This window comes from Protopterus annectens, chromosome 15.part0, assembly GCF_019279795.1.
Source record: "Protopterus annectens isolate FY-2018-M chromosome 15.part0, PAN1.0, whole genome shotgun sequence".
Lineage (NCBI taxonomy): Eukaryota > Metazoa > Chordata > Ceratodontiformes > Protopteridae > Protopterus > Protopterus annectens.
Window position 1 is genome coordinate 65,031,504 of NC_056749.1, and position 19,913 is coordinate 65,051,416.

Here is a 19,913-nt window from a genome sequence, read left to right on the forward strand (position 1 = left end):
TGGAGAGGGGTTGTCAGGGCTGGATTAAAATGACAGTTCCTAATTTGCAATCACCTGAAAATTAGGTCAGAGACCACTGACATTGGCCTTCGGAGAAGTAAATGCCAAAGAGCAGTCTAAGGACCGAGGGACCCCACTTGTGACTAGCCTCTTTGTAGAGGTGGACTCCCAATTTTAAGTTCCTTGGTCCTGTTAGCCAGTTGGATATCCCCCTGTTGGCATACCAAGTTTTGGAGTGTGTTATGTAAAGCAATCCGCTCATAGAATATACTCTAATTGTTTTAAAGCGCTTTTCGTCGCCCTCTATTGGGGCAACTTCTTCAGACAAAGACACAAATTAAACAAGTTGTTAATTTATAACCTAATGTCATTTCCTTAAGGAACACAATTAAAGTGATGCACATAATAGCCTAAAGTGAAATTTAGTTGCATTAAAATCCTGAGTATACTATGCTACTGCAAGTCTTGAATATAAACCTATATATATATATATATATATATATATATATATATATATATATATATATATATATATATATATATATATATATATATATATATAGAGAGAGAGAGAGAGAGAGAGAGAGAGAGAGAGAGAGAGAGAGAGAGAGAGAGAGAGAGAGAGAGAGAGAGAGAGAGAGAGATAGAGAGAGAGATAGAGAGAGAGATAGAGAGAGAGATAGAGAGAGAGAGAGATAGAGAGAGAGAGAGAGAGAGAGAGAGATAGAGAGAGATAGAGAGAGATAGAGAGAGATAGAGAGAGAGAGAGAGAGAGAGAGAGAGAGAGAGAGATAGAGAGAGAGAGAGAGAGATAGAGAGAGAGATAGAGATATAGATAGAGATATAGATATATATATATATATATATATATATATATATATATATATATATATATATATATATATATATATATAGATATATACATAAATATAAAAAATATAAAATTTAAAAAACACAAAAATGTGTAAGAATAGATATACATATGTGAGACAGTACAAGTTAATACAATATTTTTAAACCGTAACTACATGAAATATACATTAAAGATAGTGACAGATGTATCAAGTATATATTTTTTATATAAAGGTTTATATTCAAGACTTGCAGTAGCATAGTATACTCAGATAGGATTTTAATGCAACTAAATTTCACTTTAGGCTATTATGTGTATCACTTTAATTGTGTTCAAGGAAATGACGTTAGGTTATAAATTAACAACTTGTTTAATTTGTGTCTGTCTGAAGAAGTTGCCCCTTTGTTTTTTTGAAGTCGAACTTGCTGAAGTCTGTTTGTGTTTCGTTATGGCCTCTGGCAACCACAACGACAGAGAGGATGCACCCTGCCCGACTAACTGAATCTATGGTTGGACAAGGCTGCTCTGATGAAGTGAACTGCTTTAATTTTAGCACGTACGCAACATGTTGACACTTTGTCTTCACGTTTAGATACTCAATTTTCTAATTTTAATGTGAGTATCGCTACTGCAAACTTGTTTAGAATTGACAAGTTCTATTCAACCTGGACAACATACCCAGCCAACACTCCCGAGGACCAATATTGAGAGTCCGGGAGAGCAAGCAACAAATCAGAATTTATCGTGGGAGAAAGTTTCAAATCTAAGGCAACGTGAAACAGTGCGTTCTACTAATGGTAGTGACAGACATGTGCATCAAGTATCTGGCCATCCATTAACCTCAGTAATTTCCAATAATACGAATAACGTTAATGAAGGGAACAGATTAGAACCTACAACGAACACTAGTGTTAGAGAGCTTATTGGAGCTCCATCATTTCAAGACTGGATTTATGATGCAAGCAAGCTATGTTTTGGTCAAGGCAACTTGCGGGAGCAACCGGCTGAAAACGCTACAGATTCTGAGGTTAGTGCAGATACGATCACTAAAAATTTAAAAGTACTGGATGCAAAAATATTTAAAAATTAAAAAGCTTCAACTAGAAGTAAACTATTTTCAGGAATGTAATAGACAACGACTGGTCCCAAAAGGCTTAAGACACCACTTTTACCCTACGGGGCTTGTGGCAAATTCCTTGTTCCATTTGGAATTAAACACCTTGTTTGACTAACAGAGTTTTGCCTTAATGGACTTGCAAACATTATGGTATCCAAATTGCTGATTTATCAAAGGAAGTCACTGACCTCAATGAAGCTATAATTAACCATGCTGACTTCCTTAGATATACATTTGAGTATGATAGATGTTTTAGCTCTATTGACCAGTTACTTGAGGTTAAAAACTAATAAAGGTAAAAAGATGGCTCGTGACAGATTGTCGTATGACAGTGGGACAGCATATCCAAATCCCCCTTTGTCGCAAAATGGACTGGCTAATATAAATACTACAAGTACTGTTATGAACACTAATATACCGCATGAAGATTTGAACTCTAGTTTCGGTACAACTAATACTAATTCAAATAGGCAAGATTTTAACCAGAAGCAAAATACTTGGGCAGGGCGACTCAGGAATGGGAAATTCAAGAACAATGGAGGAAACGTCAACCAACCTTATTCCAATGGATCTGTACCTAGTGATGAACATTATAATTCTAGGTTGGGTGCCATACCAAAGAGACCTTATAACAATCAGAGATACCAGAACCAAACGCCCACAGAATCAACCTACGAGGTGAATGATGGCAACAACGGCCCAGTTATTGTTCAAAATAAAGCAGGAGACTTAACATTTACAATTTTTCATGTGTGGAAATTAGCTAACAATTCTACTAACACAGGGTCAAAGGGCAAATGTTTGTCCCTAGCAGACACATGAACCTAGTACAAAGTATCAAAGACTTAAAATTTTTTGTAAGGAAACTCAACCTAAACCTCTTACTAGGGGATTCTACAAGGCCTGAGAGTGACTTTAGGGTGGCAAGTGACTATTATCCTCCTTTACACCCTACTTTAAAGTATCTTTGAGTCAGTTATGGAACTGGATTTACGTTAATCAACAAGAATAAGCTTTTTCTTAAAGATACTGGATCTAGTAATTATTACCAGAGATTAATTACTTGCCCTTTCTTTAAGTCACTAGGGATTAGATCCATCAAACCTGATAGAGGGTTAGTCATATTTGATAACTATGACTATATTGATAGAGTTGAATGCATTCTGGAGAGTGACACTTATGTTAAAGTTTCGATTAATGAAATGATAGTAGGATCAAAAACTACTTTAGTGACTTATTTATAGATGGATATATAGACATCGACACTTATCACTATATGACCATAAATTGGCCAAAGATTCCTATGTTAATTTGCAACAAATTCATAAGAATGTCACAAATCCACCACTTAGACCATTGACTGATGGACGGGCATCCATCACTTATGCGGCTGCCAAAGTAGATAATATTTTGAAGTAGTATTTAAAAGCAGAAACACAAGTCTGCAAAGACTCGTGGACATTTTTGGAAAACGATATTAGATTAGGAAGAAATCAATTTTTTTAACAATAGATGTGATAGTCTTGTATACTTCTATTCCTCATACAGAAGGAATCTAATGGGTAAACCTCTTTAGTAAATAAGGGTGCATCACCCAGTGAGACCTTTAGTTATAACTCTTGCTTGATATCATCTTAACTAACAATTAATTTTACATTTAATAACAACTTGTATTTGCAAAAATGCAGTGTTGCGATGGGCTCACCCTGCGGAGCCAGTTTCGCAAATACAGTAATGGTTTACTGGGAATCCAACTTCATTTTCAACAACGGAGAGTTGATAAAGTACATTAAGTACTATACCAGATTCCTAGATATATTTATTCTATATCAAGGTTCTAAAGAAACCGCTAACAAATTTTTACATTTAAATACTACTAACTTCTTCAAATTTACATCAGACTTCCAACAGTTGACTATAAACTACTTAGATGTCAATTTATCTAAGGACTTAACAATATATTGCCCGAATACATAGAAAGGAAACATTTTGTAACTCTTACCTTCATTATACAAGTTTACACCCTTATATACAAAAGAAAGCTATAGTTAAAGGGCAACTAATTAGGGCGGCCCGTATGTCAACTTTACATAGTGACTTTTTGACTGAATGCCAATTTTAATAACTCCATAGAGGATATCCAGTTGACTATTACAGATATTTTCAATGAGGTTAAGTGAGACAACTGTATTATTGTACCAATTTTAGAAGTGAAAAATAGCATTAATGATCATACAGCTAAACCTTGTAACTTTGAAAGAAGGTTAGATAAGAAATCAAACAGAAGAGAGAACACAAGTTTAGTAATTTAGAAGACAGCATCAACACCAATAAAAAATATCAAGTTAGTTATATTACAACATTTAATATGGAAAGTGGCACCATGAGAATGTATTGTATAAAAACGGGCTATTAATTCAACAAGATAGAAATATCAAATTTTTCTGAATATCCTACAATTGTTTTTAGAAAAGGGAAAAATATTAAAAACATTCTAGAGTCAAGTAAAATTAAAACCTTCAGCTACCGAACAGGAATGAACTGCGGTAGCTGTAGCATGTGTAAACACATGCTTAGCAGCGAATATGTTACTATTAATAAGAAATACAAGATAAAATATAAATTTAATTGTAATTCAAAACTAATAGTTTATGTAGCTACGTGTACTTTATGTACAGTGTTCTACATAGGAAAAACAGAACGCCGCTTAAGACAGGGTTTAGGAGCATACATATGCAACAGCTAATGCTAAGATGGAAAATGCATCAGCGAAACATAAGATTGCTAATGTAGGACATAGATTTAAATTCACAGCCATTGACCAGATTTTAACTGACATTAGAGGGGGACCATACAACCTTTTATTAGAAGGTATATATCTATATATATATCTATATATGTTTATATTCAAGACTTGCAGTAGCATAGTATACTCAGATAGGACTTTAATGTCACTAAATTTCACTTTAGGCTATTATGTGCATCACTTTAATTGTGTTCCTTAAGGAAATGACGTTAGGTTATAAATTAACTTGTTTAATTTGTCTGTCTGAAAAAGTTGCCCCAATAGAGGGCGAAGAAAAGCGCTTTACAACAACAATTAAAGAGTATATTCCTTGGTTCTTTTTGTTGGTTTGTGCCGGAGGACTTTTTGTTTTTTGAAGTTTGTCGAACTTGAAGCAATCCGCTCATATTTGGTTTGTAAAGCAAAAACCTCCGCAGACTAGAATTAGAGAGCAAAGAATTCAAAGAGAAAACCATAAGGTCGGCAAAGCAGCAACCACAGAAAAGTCACACTGCCAGATGACTTATGAAAGCAGGAACACTATTACTTTCACTGACCAAAATACAGTCCTTTGGCAGATGTCTCCCCAGAAAGCTTTGCCTGCCAAATCCTCAACTGAACCCCCCCCCCCCCCATATCAGGCAAGCCAATCTTGCCTGGCCTGTATATACAGTTTAGTCAAAGTAGGCCCCAAGCTTCAAATATCTACTCTGTAAAGTCATGTGAAAGTCACAGCACTGAAGATAATGTCCCCCAACTGGTCAGTAGAATTTGCTTTGCACAGACCCAGTGTACCCAAATGCTTTCCCAGTGAAAGCATGGACCTAGGAAAATATGCCAAGGCCAATGTAAGCAGAGTCCAAACCCAATACATTAAAACTTCCTGAAGTCACACTGAAAACTAGACATATTTGCTATAGAAAAGCAATGGCACAAGCAACTGAATTCAGTCCAAAACAAATGCCTACATCCAGCAAAAGTTCTGAGCAGTAGTACTGCCAGAGAACAAAAAAGATGTACGGTTACACTGAAATGTGGTAAAATGACAAAACTACATGAAAAACCATAACAGCTGACATCTTAAACTTAAAGCAAACTAGCATAAAACAGACTGAACAGAGCCCCCCCCCCCCCAAGGAACACCTTTGTGCCTCAAAAAAAAAAAAAAAAAAATAAATAACTTTTACCTTTACTGGTTTGACTGCTTCAGCAGTGCCAGGAACTTCTACAACTTCTGAAGGCAACTTGCCACTAGGGATGGAGTAAACAAAAAAATAAATTTAATTTATGCAACAAATTATAGTCTGACTTGTCAGCTTGAAGCAATATTGTCCAACACTAGTAACAGCAAACATCTCCAATACCTACACAACTTGTGTGGCCCTGTAAGCCACCACCTATATTACACAGGTCTCTTCTTTCAAAGGATCTTCAGGTGTCCCAGACAGGTGTCTTTAGGCCAAGTCCAGAGGGCCAGGTCGCAGACATGAAAAGTACAGTGTACACTTACCATAAATGTAGATGTTAGAGTGTATTCACTGCTGCAGTCATTACATTTGGGCCCTCAGTTGGCCCGAATAACGGTCTTGGTCCGGCGTCAGTTGCAGTCTCTTCCATGACGTCAGTGGTATAAAACATGCAGTCAATGCCATTCTTTGACCCAGATGTCAGGTGCCCCCCAAATGTGGAGCAAAAATATATAAACAGTGAGAGTATAGTGAAGAAAGAAATAAACAGTAAGAGTATAGTGAAGAAAGAAATAAACAGTAAGAGTATAGTGAAGAAAGAAATAAACAGTAAGAGTATAGTGAAGAAAGAAATAAACAGTAAGAGTATAGTGAAGAAAGAAAAGGTACAGAATGGGGGGTGGTGGGTAACCAGGACTGCAACAGTGAGTACGCCAACATCTTATGGTCAGTGTACACAACTGTAGTATGTTCTGCAGGTTTCACTGTTGCAGTCATTACATTTGGGTAGAATCCCAAAGCTATGGACGGGAGGATGGAGCTACAGTATTAGGAGCAGCTATAAGGCCCCGCAAGACTGCAGTGGCAAAGCCTGCCCTGGATTTAGAAGAGGTAAATGGTGGCAAAGCCTGCCCTGGATTTAGAAGAGGTAAATGGTGGCAAAGCCTGCCCTGGATTTAGAAGAGGTAAATGGTGGCAAAGCCTGCCCTGGATTTAGAAGAGGTAAATGGTGGCAAAGCCTGCCCTGGATTTAGAAGAGGTAAATGGTGGCAAAGCCTGCCCTGGATTTAGAAGAGGTAAATGGTGGCAAAGCCTGCCCTGGATTTAGAAGAGGTAAATGGTGGCAAAGCCTGCCCTGGATTTAGAAGAGGTAAATGGTGGCAAAGCCTGCCCTGGATTTAGAAGAGGTAAATGGTGGCAAAGCCTGCCCTGGATTTAGAAGAGGTAAATGGTGGCAAAGCCTGCCCTGGATTTAGAAGAGGTAAATGGTGGCAAAGCCTGCCCTGGATTTAGAAGAGGTAAATGGTGGCAAAGCCTGCCCTGGATTTAGAAGAGGTAAATGGTGGCAAAGCCTGCCCTGGATTTAGAAGAGGTAAATGGTGGCAAAGCCTGCCCTGGATTTAGAAGAGGTAAATGGTGGCAAAGCCTGCCCTGGATTTAGAAGAGGTAAATGGTGGCAAAGCCTGCCCTGGATTTAGAAGAGGTAAATGGTGGCAAAGCCTGCCCTGGATTTAGAAGAGGTAAATGGTGGCAAAGCCTGCCCTGGATTTAGAAGAGGTAAATGGTGGCAAAGCCTGCCCTGGATTTAGAAGAGGTAAATGGTGGCAAAGCCTGCCCTGGATTTAGAAGAGGTAAATGGTGGCAAAGCCTGCCCTGGATTTAGAAGAGGTAAATGGTGGCAAAGCCTGCCCTGGATTTAGAAGAGGTAAATGGTGGCAAAGCCTGCCCTGGATTTAGAAGAGGTAAATGGTGGCAAAGCCTGCCCTGGATTTAGAAGAGGTAAATGGTGGCAAAGCCTGCCCTGGATTTAGAAGAGGTAAATGGTGGCAAAGCCTGCCCTGGATTTAGAAGAGGTAAATGGTGGCAAAGCCTGCCCTGGATTTAGAAGAGGTAAATGGTGGCAAAGCCTGCCCTGGATTTAGAAGAGGTAAATGGTGGCAAAGCCTGCCCTGGATTTAGAAGAGGTAAATGGTGGCAAAGCCTGCCCTGGATTTAGAAGAGGTAAATGGTGGCAAAGCCTGCCCTGGATTTAGAAGAGGTAAATGGTGGCAAAGCCTGCCCTGGATTTAGAAGAGGTAAATGGTGGCAAAGCCTGCCCTGGATTTAGAAGAGGTAAATGGTGGCAAAGCCTGCCCTGGATTTAGAAGAGGTAAATGGTGGCAAAAGCCTGCCCTGGATTTAGAAGAGGTAAATGGTGGCAAAGCCTGCCCTGGATTTAGAAGAGGTAAATGGTGGCAAAGCCTGCCCTGGATTTAGAAGAGGTAAATGGTGGCAAAGCCTGCCCTGGATTTAGAAGAGGTAAATGGTGGCAAAGCCTGCCCTGGATTTAGAAGAGGTAAATGGTGGCAAAGCCTGCCCTGGATTTAGAAGAGGTAAATGGTGGCAAAGCCTGCCCTGGATTTAGAAGAGGTAAATGGTGGCAAAGCCTGCCCTGGATTTAGAAGAGGTAAATGGTGGCAAAGCCTGCCCTGGATTTAGAAGAGGTAAATGGTGGCAAAGCCTGCCCTGGATTTAGAAGAGGTAAATGGTGGCAAAGCCTGCCCTGGATTTAGAAGAGGTAAATGGTAATGCTTTGTGAATGTATGAACAGAGCTCCAACCCCTCGAGAAAAGCTGTTGAATTGGCAGCCCTGGTGGAATGGGACCTGATCCCCCTTGGGCACCGGTTTACCATGGTGCAAATAAACTAATGCAGTGGCTTATCCATTTTGTAATAGTCCTGTTTCGATATAGCCTACCCCTCTGATCCTGCAGCAAATGCTACCAACAGTTGCCAAGACTGAGAGATTTTGTCCTGTTTTAAGTAGAATCTTAGTTGTCCGTGTACATCCAATGAATGCAGAATCCGCTCCCCCTTGTTTTGTGGATTTGGGAAAAAAGTTGGCAAGTGAATTGTTTGGTTAAGAGTCACACTGGATACCACCTTAGGCATAAAGGCAGGACTGGTCCTCAGGGCCACCCTGTCCAGGTAAAATATAATGAAAGGCTCCACTGCCATGAGAGCCTGTAGTTTTGAAACCCTTCTAGCTGAAGTGACTGCCAAAAGCAGTCTTCCAAGAAAAATTTTATATACGCAGTAGCGGCTGGTTCAAAAGGTAGTTAGAGCAAATTTTTCCAGCACAAAATTGAGGTCCCATGCGGGAGTTTGCACTCTTCTGGGAGGCCTTAAATTTTTGGCCACTCAGATGCTGTTTTAGCAGCGGATGAGAAGAGAGGAGGCTGTGTGGTAATGAGCAGAGATGGCAGAGGCATGGATTTTTATTGAAGAAAAAGATAGGCCCCTTGGCAAGCATCTCCGTTAAGTAAATCTGAGGAATATTAGGCTTTGCTGTCCATTCACTTCAAGCACATAATCACTTCAAGCACATAATCTCTTCCATTTATGCTCTCTTCCATTTATCAGCATAAGATTTTCTAGTACTAGGCCTTCTGGCTTCCAAAATGACATCAATCACAGGTTTACCGAGAGATGTGGTTTGAATTAGTTGATTAGCCATGCTGCAAGATTCAGAGTTTGGAGCAGAGTGTGCAGAATTTGATAGTTCTGCTGAGAAGCAGATACCAGCGTTGGTGAGGCCAGTCCGGAGCAATTCAAATAATTTCCTGTCTAACTTTTAGTAAGACCTTGGTGAGTAGGCAGAGGGGGGAAGGCATAGACTGATGGGCAAATTCTGCACAAGAAAGCATCCTGATATATCTATTTACCTCTCCCCAAAACTATATTTACCTCTCCCCAAAACTATGTAAATAGATCTATGCCTGGGCTTCCCAATTTCTGTGTTAACATGTTGAAGATTTGTTGATCCAGTTTCCATTCGTGCGGGTCCGTAAGATTTCTGCTTAGATAGATTTCTGCTTAGATAGTCTGCCAGAGTAATATGCTTTCCTGGCAGGAATTGAGCTTGAAGATGTATTTGTCAAGGCTGTGTCCACAAGGCCATGGTTAGTCTGCAAAGTGGGTAGGAATGGGTACCCCCCAGCTTGTTTATGTACCACATAACTGTGGTGTTGCAGTCAGTCTATCAGTAGTTGTCCTGGATGAAGAAGTCCTTAAAAGCTGTCAGAGCATTATGAACAGCTAGCATTTTTCTGGTGGATATGCAGATGCATTTGGTTTGGGCTCCATTTGCCCTGATCAAGGCAAACCCTCAGCCATTTTGATAATTTGTCCTTTAAGCATAGGAGCCTGAGCACATAGCTCATGTAGATACAGAAGTTGCTTTTGACCTTGTTTTTGTTGATGGCGTCAGTTTAATATAAAAATGTTGAGGCCTGAACACACCCACAGAAGCCAGTGCCTGCTCAGTGGTTCCGGACCCATCCAAGGGAGACACATCCGCAGGTTCAATACTTTGAAAATCTCGTGGCATACCAGACTCCGAATGGGTCTCTGTAGAGGCCTGCGACAGAAACGCAGCAGGGGCTGCAAAAGTACCTCACGAGTACCGGCGACTGGCTTAGCAGAAGCTTTGTCTGTTTTGGACAGATAGTCCGTCTCTGCCTTTCCTTGCATTTTTTGTTAACTCCAGTAGTCTTGATTGCTAACCAAACATTTCAGGGTAGTCAAATCTGGAACCAAAATATTTAGAAGCAAAGATAGACACTTAGTACGTTGGTTAAATTTAGCACAAAACAGATGGCAAGGCACGTTGCGGTCAGGGCCTAGGCAAGGAATACAGCACAAATGAAAATACTTATATTTGCTTCCCACAAGTAATGCAATTAACTTATTGACATTGGTAAGGAGCAAGAAAAAGTTTCCCCAATGGGGTACTTGGCTTTAAGTTGAAGACTTCAGTTCTGAAACTTGAAAATGAAAATTTCAGGAGTCAGCCGAGAGGCACTTGCGAACTGCTTCTGCTACAGGCACCGCGTGGCAAGAAAGACCACCATCAGCTGCATGTTTTATACCCCTGACAACTTGACGTCATGGAAGAGGAGACTGCAATCACAGGACCCAAGACTGTTATTCAGGCCGACTGAGGGCAACCTGCCAGCAAATTACCCAAATGTAATGACTGCAACATTGAAACACGAAGAACATCTAGCCGAAGAGTACCTACTACCACATTTGAAGTCTATGTACAGCATTGCAACTCTCTAATACAGTGCAGCACAGGAATGGAACACTGCAAGGACCACACATGCAGGTACAACGGAACCTTGATGCACAGGAATAGAACACTGCAAGGACCACACATGCAGGTACAACGGAACCTTGATGCACAGGAATAGAACACTGCAAGGACCACACATGCAGGTACAACGGAACCTTGATGCATTATCCTTCCACCATCTTCAGAACTGAAGCCTGAGGTGGAGGGTCAGTAATAGGATCATGTATCCAAAAACAGCAGGAAGTGGGAGCAGGACAAAATGTGTCCTATTTATCTGTTGCAGTTTTCTCTACAGGAGAGAATATACAAAAGCCCATGCAGAAAGGACGAAAAGGCAGAGGAACTCTACAGGAAGCCACGGAGAATGGCCCTGGCAAACCATGTCCTGAATCTGGAGATGTAATCTAGCTCATGTTTTGTGAAGGTGTGGAGATGTCAAGACAGCCACTTCTAAAATAGTTAGTTTCCAACCCTTTGAGGAATAGACCAGAGGAAAGCACTGCCCTTGTCGACTGAACTCTCGACAGTTACCAAACCATGGTGGGTATAGAAAAAGGAAACTGATTTAGAGATGGTCTGTTTGAATGCAGGCAATCCCAAAGCCCTGGGGTGGGACGACAAATAGCTGGTCTGATTTTCTATAGTGTTTGGTCTTGCACAGGTAAAACATGAGCAGTCCATACACAAAGTAAGTCGGCTCCTCTCAATTGTCCTGGGGAGACAGGAAAAGGTGGGGAGATGAATGGCCTGGTTTAGGGACAATTCATTTACTACCTTTGGCATGAAGGGGTGGATGGTTCGAATGGAAATCCTGTCTGTGGAAGTAATTCTGTCTTTGTGGAAGCAATTCTGACACCTGCCTGGCAGAGGTAATAGCCACCAGGACGGTTTTCCAGGTACTGGGTTTGAGGAAGTTAGAAGAGGCTGGCTGAAAGGGCGCTCGAGTCACACAGTTAAGGTCCCTGGGTGCAGCAACATGTCTACTGGGAGGTACAATGTGGACATCTTTAAAGGAATTGTTTGGCCTCAAATCAGGAAGCTAGGGGTGGTGGCAGACAATGGGACAAAGTGACAGATTAGTTTTTATGGAGGAAAAAATTAAGCAATTCACACATATGACAGAACCACAGGGGGATCCGCCATAAGTGGGTCCTAATTTCTGGAAAGACAAAAAGGGAAAATCTCCACTTGCTGAGGTATTTTCTGGTTATTAGGTTTCCTGGCCCTCCTGCAGGATTTCAAGCATGTCCGTCTGAAATTAATCAGGGCTCTATACCCACAGGGCCACTTGGTGGGTCTAACTGTGGGTGGATGAATGAGCCATCGTTTGATGTGAGAAGTGTGGCAACTTGTGGCAATTGCCCTTGGCTAGACGAGGGGGAACCAGTGCCGCCTTGGCCAACAGGAAGTCACCAGCAAGATTCTTGGTTTGTCCTGTTGACCTTTCGACAGGACTTTCAGGAGTGGAAGGGGAGAGATTGATGTGTGAACTATCACTGGCAGACAATGTCCAACATCCTTGAAGCATCCATTCGTGGGCCACTGTTCTGGTCACAATGTCTGAGTATTCAGATTGGAAGGGATGTAAATTGGAAGGGATGTAAACAGCCTGAAGGGATATTTCAAGTAGGCAGGCCTGTAAGGCTCAGCTGCAAAGGAGGTAGGAACCCCCGATATACCACAGGAGTGGTACACTGTGTGGATGTGCAGCCCTCCTGGTCTCAAGGATTGCAAAAGACTGAAGAGCAAGGATCAATGCCTTTATGTGGTTTCTCCTCTGACAGGCTGTCCACTGACTTTGGACCGTTATGGTCCAGAGTAGCTCCCCAGCCTATATCAGATGCATCTATGTACAATACTAGAGCTGGGCGCAGTGGGTGAATAGGAAGAGTGGCGTTGGCATAATACTAAGATGCACCTTGCAGACAAAAGCAGGGCAAGGCTAACATGGGATAATTGGCTAGGCTTAAAATGGTCCAAAAGACAGTTAGCCTATTAATCTATGAACCTAAATGTATGCATTACCCACCACTGCAGTTCCTTCTTGAGGCAGGAAGTGGTGAATTCTAGTGGGTAGACATGCCAAGACCACTGACTTTACAAACCATTGGAATTCTCATACAAAACCTTACAAACCATTTGAATTCTCATACGAAACCTTGCTACATAGAGCAGAGAGATGGTAAAGGCCATCCACCCAAGATTTGCAGAAACTGTCTTTTAAGACGAGGGATTGAGGAGGAGAATGACTTGAAAAAGGAGAATTATCCTGGGCCTTGAGTGAAGACACCACAAACCACATTATTGGTTTGAAAGCCACACCCCAGAAAGACAGTCTTGGGGACAAGGGAATATTTTTTGAAGTTTATGGCTTAAGCTCAGGCTTTGTGAAATGTCCATTGTTGACTGGAGGTTTATTCAATTGAGACTTTGCTCAAAATCTAGGGTAGGCGAAAGATCTGGATTACCTTGGAGTCTGCAAAACGTGACCATTGGTGCCATGCATTTTTGGGCAGTGAGTGCAGAAGACAAAGCTAAGAATTGAAAATGCAAGCCACACAGAAGCACAATAATTTCATGAATCTGGGGTGAATGGGGATAAGGGAAGCATCCTGGAGGTCTATGAAAAACTAGGAAGGATGACAGAGCTTGGACAGCAAGCAGGAGGGGGGAACTTTTAGATAAGCCCGTCCTATCCAGAAGAGGGCCGCTTAGCAAGCTGGGAAGAAGATTCTTGGACCTTTTTAGGTGTTTTGAGGGGGGTTGGGATTGCATGCACACAGACATGGTTTGCAGGGTAATTCCTGTGGAATTAAGGCACAGGGGAGACCAAAACATGTTTACTGTCTTTTTAGTTCTTTGGAGGGATTAGAATTCTGTGGAGGGTTTTTAAAGAGCTGGATTTTGTCCAAGGGGTCATCCATTTGTTTTGCCTTTATGTCCTCAGGGAGGGGCTGAAGGCGTAGCCAGACCATCACCTTAGGGCAAAGAAGCTGTAGCTTGTGAGGTGGCCTCTACTGCATCATAGCTCCATTCAATTGAATGCCTTACTGCCATTTCCTCTCAGGTAGCCAGAGGATGCCAAGGCTTTGTTTTCAAGTTTTGCACATCTGACATTAGCTTTTGAAATCTTGAGACAGGAGGTCCAGATTGTAGTTTTATACAGAACTGGTAGTTAAATGCTCTGAAAGCCAAGGTGGAGGAGGTACAAATTCTTGCCCAGCCTCTCCAGCCGTCTATCCTTGTCCGAAGGAAGAGGAAGTAAAGAGTGACCTGGAGGCCTTACCACAGGCTACGGAAATCAGAGGGGTCTGCCATAGGGAAAACTACAGTCCATGGGTACTTTTGTATCGGTCCAGCTTTTCGGAACTAGAGGCTGGGAGTCCAGGTGAATGGAAGTAGATGCAAAAGCATCTTACAAAGGCTGAATGACTGGAGGAATGGCAGAAGGGCCAGGGGACTTGTAGCATTTTTGGACTGACATCTCTGCACTGTCGCACGTAATCTTGCATCCTAGAAATGGTCTACCCAAGGAAACAAACATTCTATTCCATTCGAATCTTCCTCGGGGAAAGCATAGTCCAAGGGTGATTGATTTGGGATGGGTAAGTCCAGTGAATCACAGTCTTCTTCAGGAGGAGGAATCTTCCTATGAAGTGGCTGGAGGCCGGGGTCTTTTCTGAGGTGAGGTAAAGGCAAGAGGGAAAGCCTTAGCGCAATGAAGGCCTTATGTGAAATTCTGGCTATTTCTTCTTGGGGTAGAGAGGTTTAGTCCCCCCCCCCCCATTTCTTCTTTGCAAGGGTATCCATCTGATGCAGAGCAGGGCTGGACAAGTCAACATTTTCTCTAACCAAGACCTGGGTATTTCCTCTGGGCAGACACGAGCCTGGGTTCCTGCTGGACATCAGGAGTCTGTTGCCTCTCTGGACATGCATCCGGAACTAAGGAGCCTGCAAGACTGGCTCACAGCCTGTGGATCCAGATCCGTGACTGAAGGCATCTGAGCTTGCATGTGCTTCAGGAGAGATGTCCATATTGGATGCGTGCAACTTTGGCTTCAGGCACTGCCTTATGCTCAACAGGCTCAGTCATTGAAGAGTCCCTGGATCTTTCCATCACACTCTTAACTAAAAGCTCAAGGAGTTTATTTTCCAAAATAGACAGCCAAAGGCTATAACAACTTGATTGGCACAAAAGACGGAAACTGATCAGTTATAGTAGTGTTGGGGCCCCAAGACAGAAAAGGCACTGGGAATGATTCTCCTTCTGTGGATAACTTCTTCCCTAATCATTTTCCTTTTCTGGATGACCACTTTAAATCATAAATCAGGGAGCAGCAAGACAAAAGTTTCCCCAATGCACTCAAGCAAGCAATTCCAGCAGCAGAGTGATGTCTGGACTGGTGGTAAAGTTGAGGATGGTGCTATGTACTTCTCTTATGGACAAAGTATGACAGTGGGCTGATGGTACGCTCAACCCAAGGTATTACAGACTGATGTCACCTTGGCAGGCAACTCCCTCAAAGAATACTGCAGCAGATAAAATCATTTGTTCTTTCCTGCCAACACACAGGGGAGGACAAAGTTACAGAATGGGTGACTGCCTTAAGAAAAGGCTGCACTTTATAACTTTTGTTAAATAATGCAGAACACATGCAACCTGTCATAAATCTGCACACATTACTAAAAAGTTGCACATTAATAAGCATCTACAATAACATACATTGTACATACAAGACTACACTATATCCCCCCCCCAAACCCTGCACCACATACGAGAAATCTCAATAGTGTTTCTAGTTACCCACTAATCACTCCACAGTAAACACGGCTCAGAACATTTGAGTACGCAAGTAGTATCAATCAACCCCAATGAAGGGACTCAGCGAGGGCAAGTGTGTCATCATTGCCAGAGACAGAAATCCGGTACACGAGAGACACTAAAAGCAGCCATTTCTACTTTAACCCCTTACCTGTAATCTTTATACTCCTCCAACCATTTTGCAGGTGTACTTTCAGTGGGTCGTCCATGCTTGTCTAAAAGGCCTTTTTTAATCATTATTTTTTTCAGAGAAGCCTAAAAAACACACAAAAACACATGGTCAAATATACGACTGAGAAACTGACCAGCTCATAATAAAGACTGCCATCTATTTGGCAGGCTCTAAGAAGTTTAGTACCAACACATCCCTACTATGGCGGAGTCCCTTAATACTCTACCACTGGTTTGGTGGCGGTTCTCTTACCCTGCCAGTCTTAAAAGCCCTACTATAATGGGATACAAGATTCTCCAAGGGCAGCCCTGACTCCTGGACTACTCCAAGACTGCAAGCATGAGAACGTGAAGAGCAGACCCCCTTTCCCCGCCAGTGTTACATCAGGAGCCCCTATCTATTTTAGTCAACACTACAGCCAATTTTAGCACTTGCATTTTACTTAAGTTTTGGTTATCCCACCCACTAGTGCTGTTGACTCAAGTACTCTGCATTGTTAGAGACCTCATCCACCCCATGTCCAAGGGGTCTGCAGCAGATCAGAGTAGAGGGGGGATGGTATCCCCACAGATTGGGAATGCCAGCATCTGTGAGGTACTACTACGGTTCCCTTAGATGCAGCCTCGCACATCAGTGACCACCATTCCAAAGTACAGGATCTTTATTTTTAATATACTGTGGCAGCTCTTCAACATGGTTTAAGTGGGACAAAGGACCTTCTATAGGCAGGGATGAACCGTTCAGTGTCTAGCAAGGCCACTAGTGAGAGAGAAAAAAAGATACACCCCTTGCCAGGTTCAGCTGAGAGTGGGGAAACTGAAGGACACCTACCATACCAAGATTCCAAATTCAATCGTTTGTGTACGAGGAGAAAGAGGCTGCAAATTGCAACTGCTAGAGCAAAGGGAAAAAAAACGACATGCCTGACATTGCCATTCAGCCCAAAAGCCCCAAGCAGCTTGCCAACTATCCGTTTTACCTCATTAACGTCTGTCCTGTTGGACATGCCCCCCTCTAATGGTTAACTGCAGTACCATACGACTAAATCTGCATTTCACTACATGTCGAGACCTCTTTTCTTTTGCAAATCGAGATCTGCTGATGAATGTGTGGACAGTGTGTCCACTAGGTCTGAAACTATACCCATTAGAATACATTTTAAGTTAGCGATATTGTTAAAAGAAATTGGCCCATAACAATGGCTGCTAAGGGGATTAAGAAGGCATAGGTAAACATGGTTTTTAAAAGTGGCTAATCTCTGAAACAGCGATTGTGCGATGACCATATGGAATGCCCAGCAGTTGGATCAGATAGTAAATACCACTTCCATGTCATGCTTGTAAGACATGTAATTTCATACAATTCCATACTGGAAGAAAGTATTGCCCCAAACTTTATACTGACTGTAGAACAGATTTAGTCTACCTTATCTACCTAGCTAGTCGTAGAGACCAAGTTTAAGTAACGGTTAGTCTTACCAATGTAAATGATACTACAGCACCTTGGTGAAATACCCAGAAGGATGACATCCAATGCTTTAGCGAAACATGCCGCACATTTTGGTACTGCAGTTAACCATTAGAGATAGAGGGGAGACGTTTCTAACAAGATGGAGGTAGAGTTAAAATGGAGGAGTTATTTTGCAAGCTGATATGGACTTAGCGCTCAAAGGCAATTGCCTTAAACCCTGTCCGGAAGGCAGCGTTTAAGAGACTATTCTGCAAATTCTATCCTCAGCTTTGCAGTTAGCACCTCATGTTAAGACAGTCAGGTCTCCCGTTAATAGCCAGTAACTTATTGACGCACGAGCAACCAGTTTGTCTTCATAGAATCAGCCACCACCCCGATCTGTAATGCTGATACTGCTTAGTAGTATGCAGCATCTGGTACACAGGAACAAAGACTTTTCCCAAATGTAGTACCTTGCATTTTTTTAAATGAGCCTTTCAATGCTGAACACTATTGTCTAGGACCACGGTTTAGTAACATTAGCTGGCCATAACCTGTTATCTCTAAACAGAAACTGGATGTTTAGGCTTGGGGAAAATGTACCAAATAATGGAGAACCTTCTCTCCAGTACCCTTGACCTGTCTTACAGGTTAAAAACACAGGGTGAAAATCTTCTTTGGGCAAGGCTTTTTCCCCAGTTAGGTATAGTCTAATTTTCCTCTTACACAGACCTCAACAAGTGATCCATTAGTCAACATGATATTCTATGCATTTGGAGGAAGGCAACAGGACCCAGACTCTGCCCAAACGTGTCATACCTCGAAGGTAGCTGGGTTGATCATTTCGACATGTCTTGACAATTGACGCCACTGTTTCCATATGCCAGTTGGGCAGTTCCTTAAAATGGTTTAGAGAGAAATAATTCCACAATGGTATCAAAAAATGTTGGAAAAGCACACCTTGCCTCCTTTTGAACCACCCGAATTTGTCTCCTTTTTAACCCTCCATCTCTGAAAACCATACCGCTGGCAGCATTTTAGTCTCTACAGTCAGAACTGCAGGCTTGTATGTGGCTATTCCTAATCTTTGACAATATCAAAGGTCACCAATACCAAGCCCTCCTTTGGCCTACTGTAGTGAGTAGTCAGAAAGCAGATATCTATATCTACCCCCCCCCCCCGCACAACAGTAGTTTAGCAGCCTGATGGCAGTGCAGAAATTGACATGCAGTTACAACACAGATGTACTTTCACTCCAGACCCTATCCAGTAAAAACAGCCCTATGAGTTTACCTTTCTTCCAGCGGCAAGGCAGAAGCAAGCAGTTATCCAGTAAAAACAGCCCTATGAGTTTACCTTTCTTCCAGCGGCAAGGCAGAAGCAAGCAGTCAAAACTTGTTGAAGAGAGGGAGGGGCTCAGCCTTGGAGCTGGAAAGAAAAAGCTGCTATGGAGTAACCAAGTCACAAATCCCACTCAAATAAGCTGAAACTGCACAGAGGACACTTGGGCTTGGGGTCCTATAAACTGTGGCATAAGTGTAGAATCACATTCATAAAAATGCCAAGGTAATGGGGACCAGACTGTTAGGTCTTCTGTGACAGGAAGCTGCAGAGGCTAAGAACAGAGGGCATAGGTTTCTACTCCAGATTTCTTTTGTTCCAAGGAAAGACTGCCCTTAGTGGCCTGTCAGACTTACCAAGGCTAAATAAGTTCCACAATGTTAACACTGCAGGCAACGTCTACGTGTTCTTAGTCAACCACCTTGACTACAGCAACTAAACCAAAAACTTCCTAGCTTCACTAGTGGCCTTCTGCAGAACTGGAGTGTTCGCTGGCCCCTACATAGACTGCCCAATACAGGCACAACCAATACACAAGAACACTGATGTAGCCAATACCTTTTGGCTCCCAGTGTCAAAGTACCATAGGACTAGATACTGAAATACTGCAAAAGGGTTTACAGATCACTGAATATATGTTGCCTCTTCCCGATTGCCCCATTCACTGCTGCCAAAGAAACAGCCAACATGCATGCGCAGACTCCTTGAGCACTACCTGGAAAGAGGGGGGTGACGAGGATCAAGAACCCCATGGAACAGGCGGATCCAATGGAAGGTATTGGCAATTCTAGTTACCAATTTTGCCTATTTGTTTGACAACCTGTACTCACAGATGGTAATAAATGTACACGTTTATATGGGTCTGCTTCTGTTGCTCAAAAACGCACTTTTCAAAACAGAAAGCCAAACCCATTTAAGTGCACTTTTGCAAAATCAGTTTGCAAAGCACTCTACAGTGGGGTAAGGAAATACACCCTCTCTCCACTGTAGTGAGAACTCTGACTTACTATATACAAGCAGTAGGGGTGTGAGGGCTTGCCCCCCTGCAAAAAAAAAAAAAAACTAGAAAAT

At 42.2% G+C, this 19,913-nt stretch overlaps 1 protein-coding gene across 4 annotated transcripts in view; it reads right to left on the reverse strand.

The window, feature by feature from the left end:
• DKC1 (dyskerin pseudouridine synthase 1) overlaps window positions 1–19,913 on the reverse strand; it is an 83,748-nt gene that overhangs the window by 33,662 nt on the left and 30,173 nt on the right. For 3 of the 4 annotated variants that reach the window (XM_044057698.1, XM_044057697.1, XM_044057696.1), the window contains exons 12-13: window positions 16,032–16,135; window positions 5,943–6,006 (exon numbers count right to left, since the gene is read on the reverse strand). In XM_044057698.1, the coding sequence (XP_043913633.1) occupies window positions 5,943–6,006; window positions 16,032–16,135 (168 nt within the window). Of the gene's footprint in view, window positions 1–5,942; window positions 6,007–16,027; window positions 16,136–19,913 lie in introns of those variants that run through there. The other variant, XM_044057699.1, reaches the window with a different exon arrangement.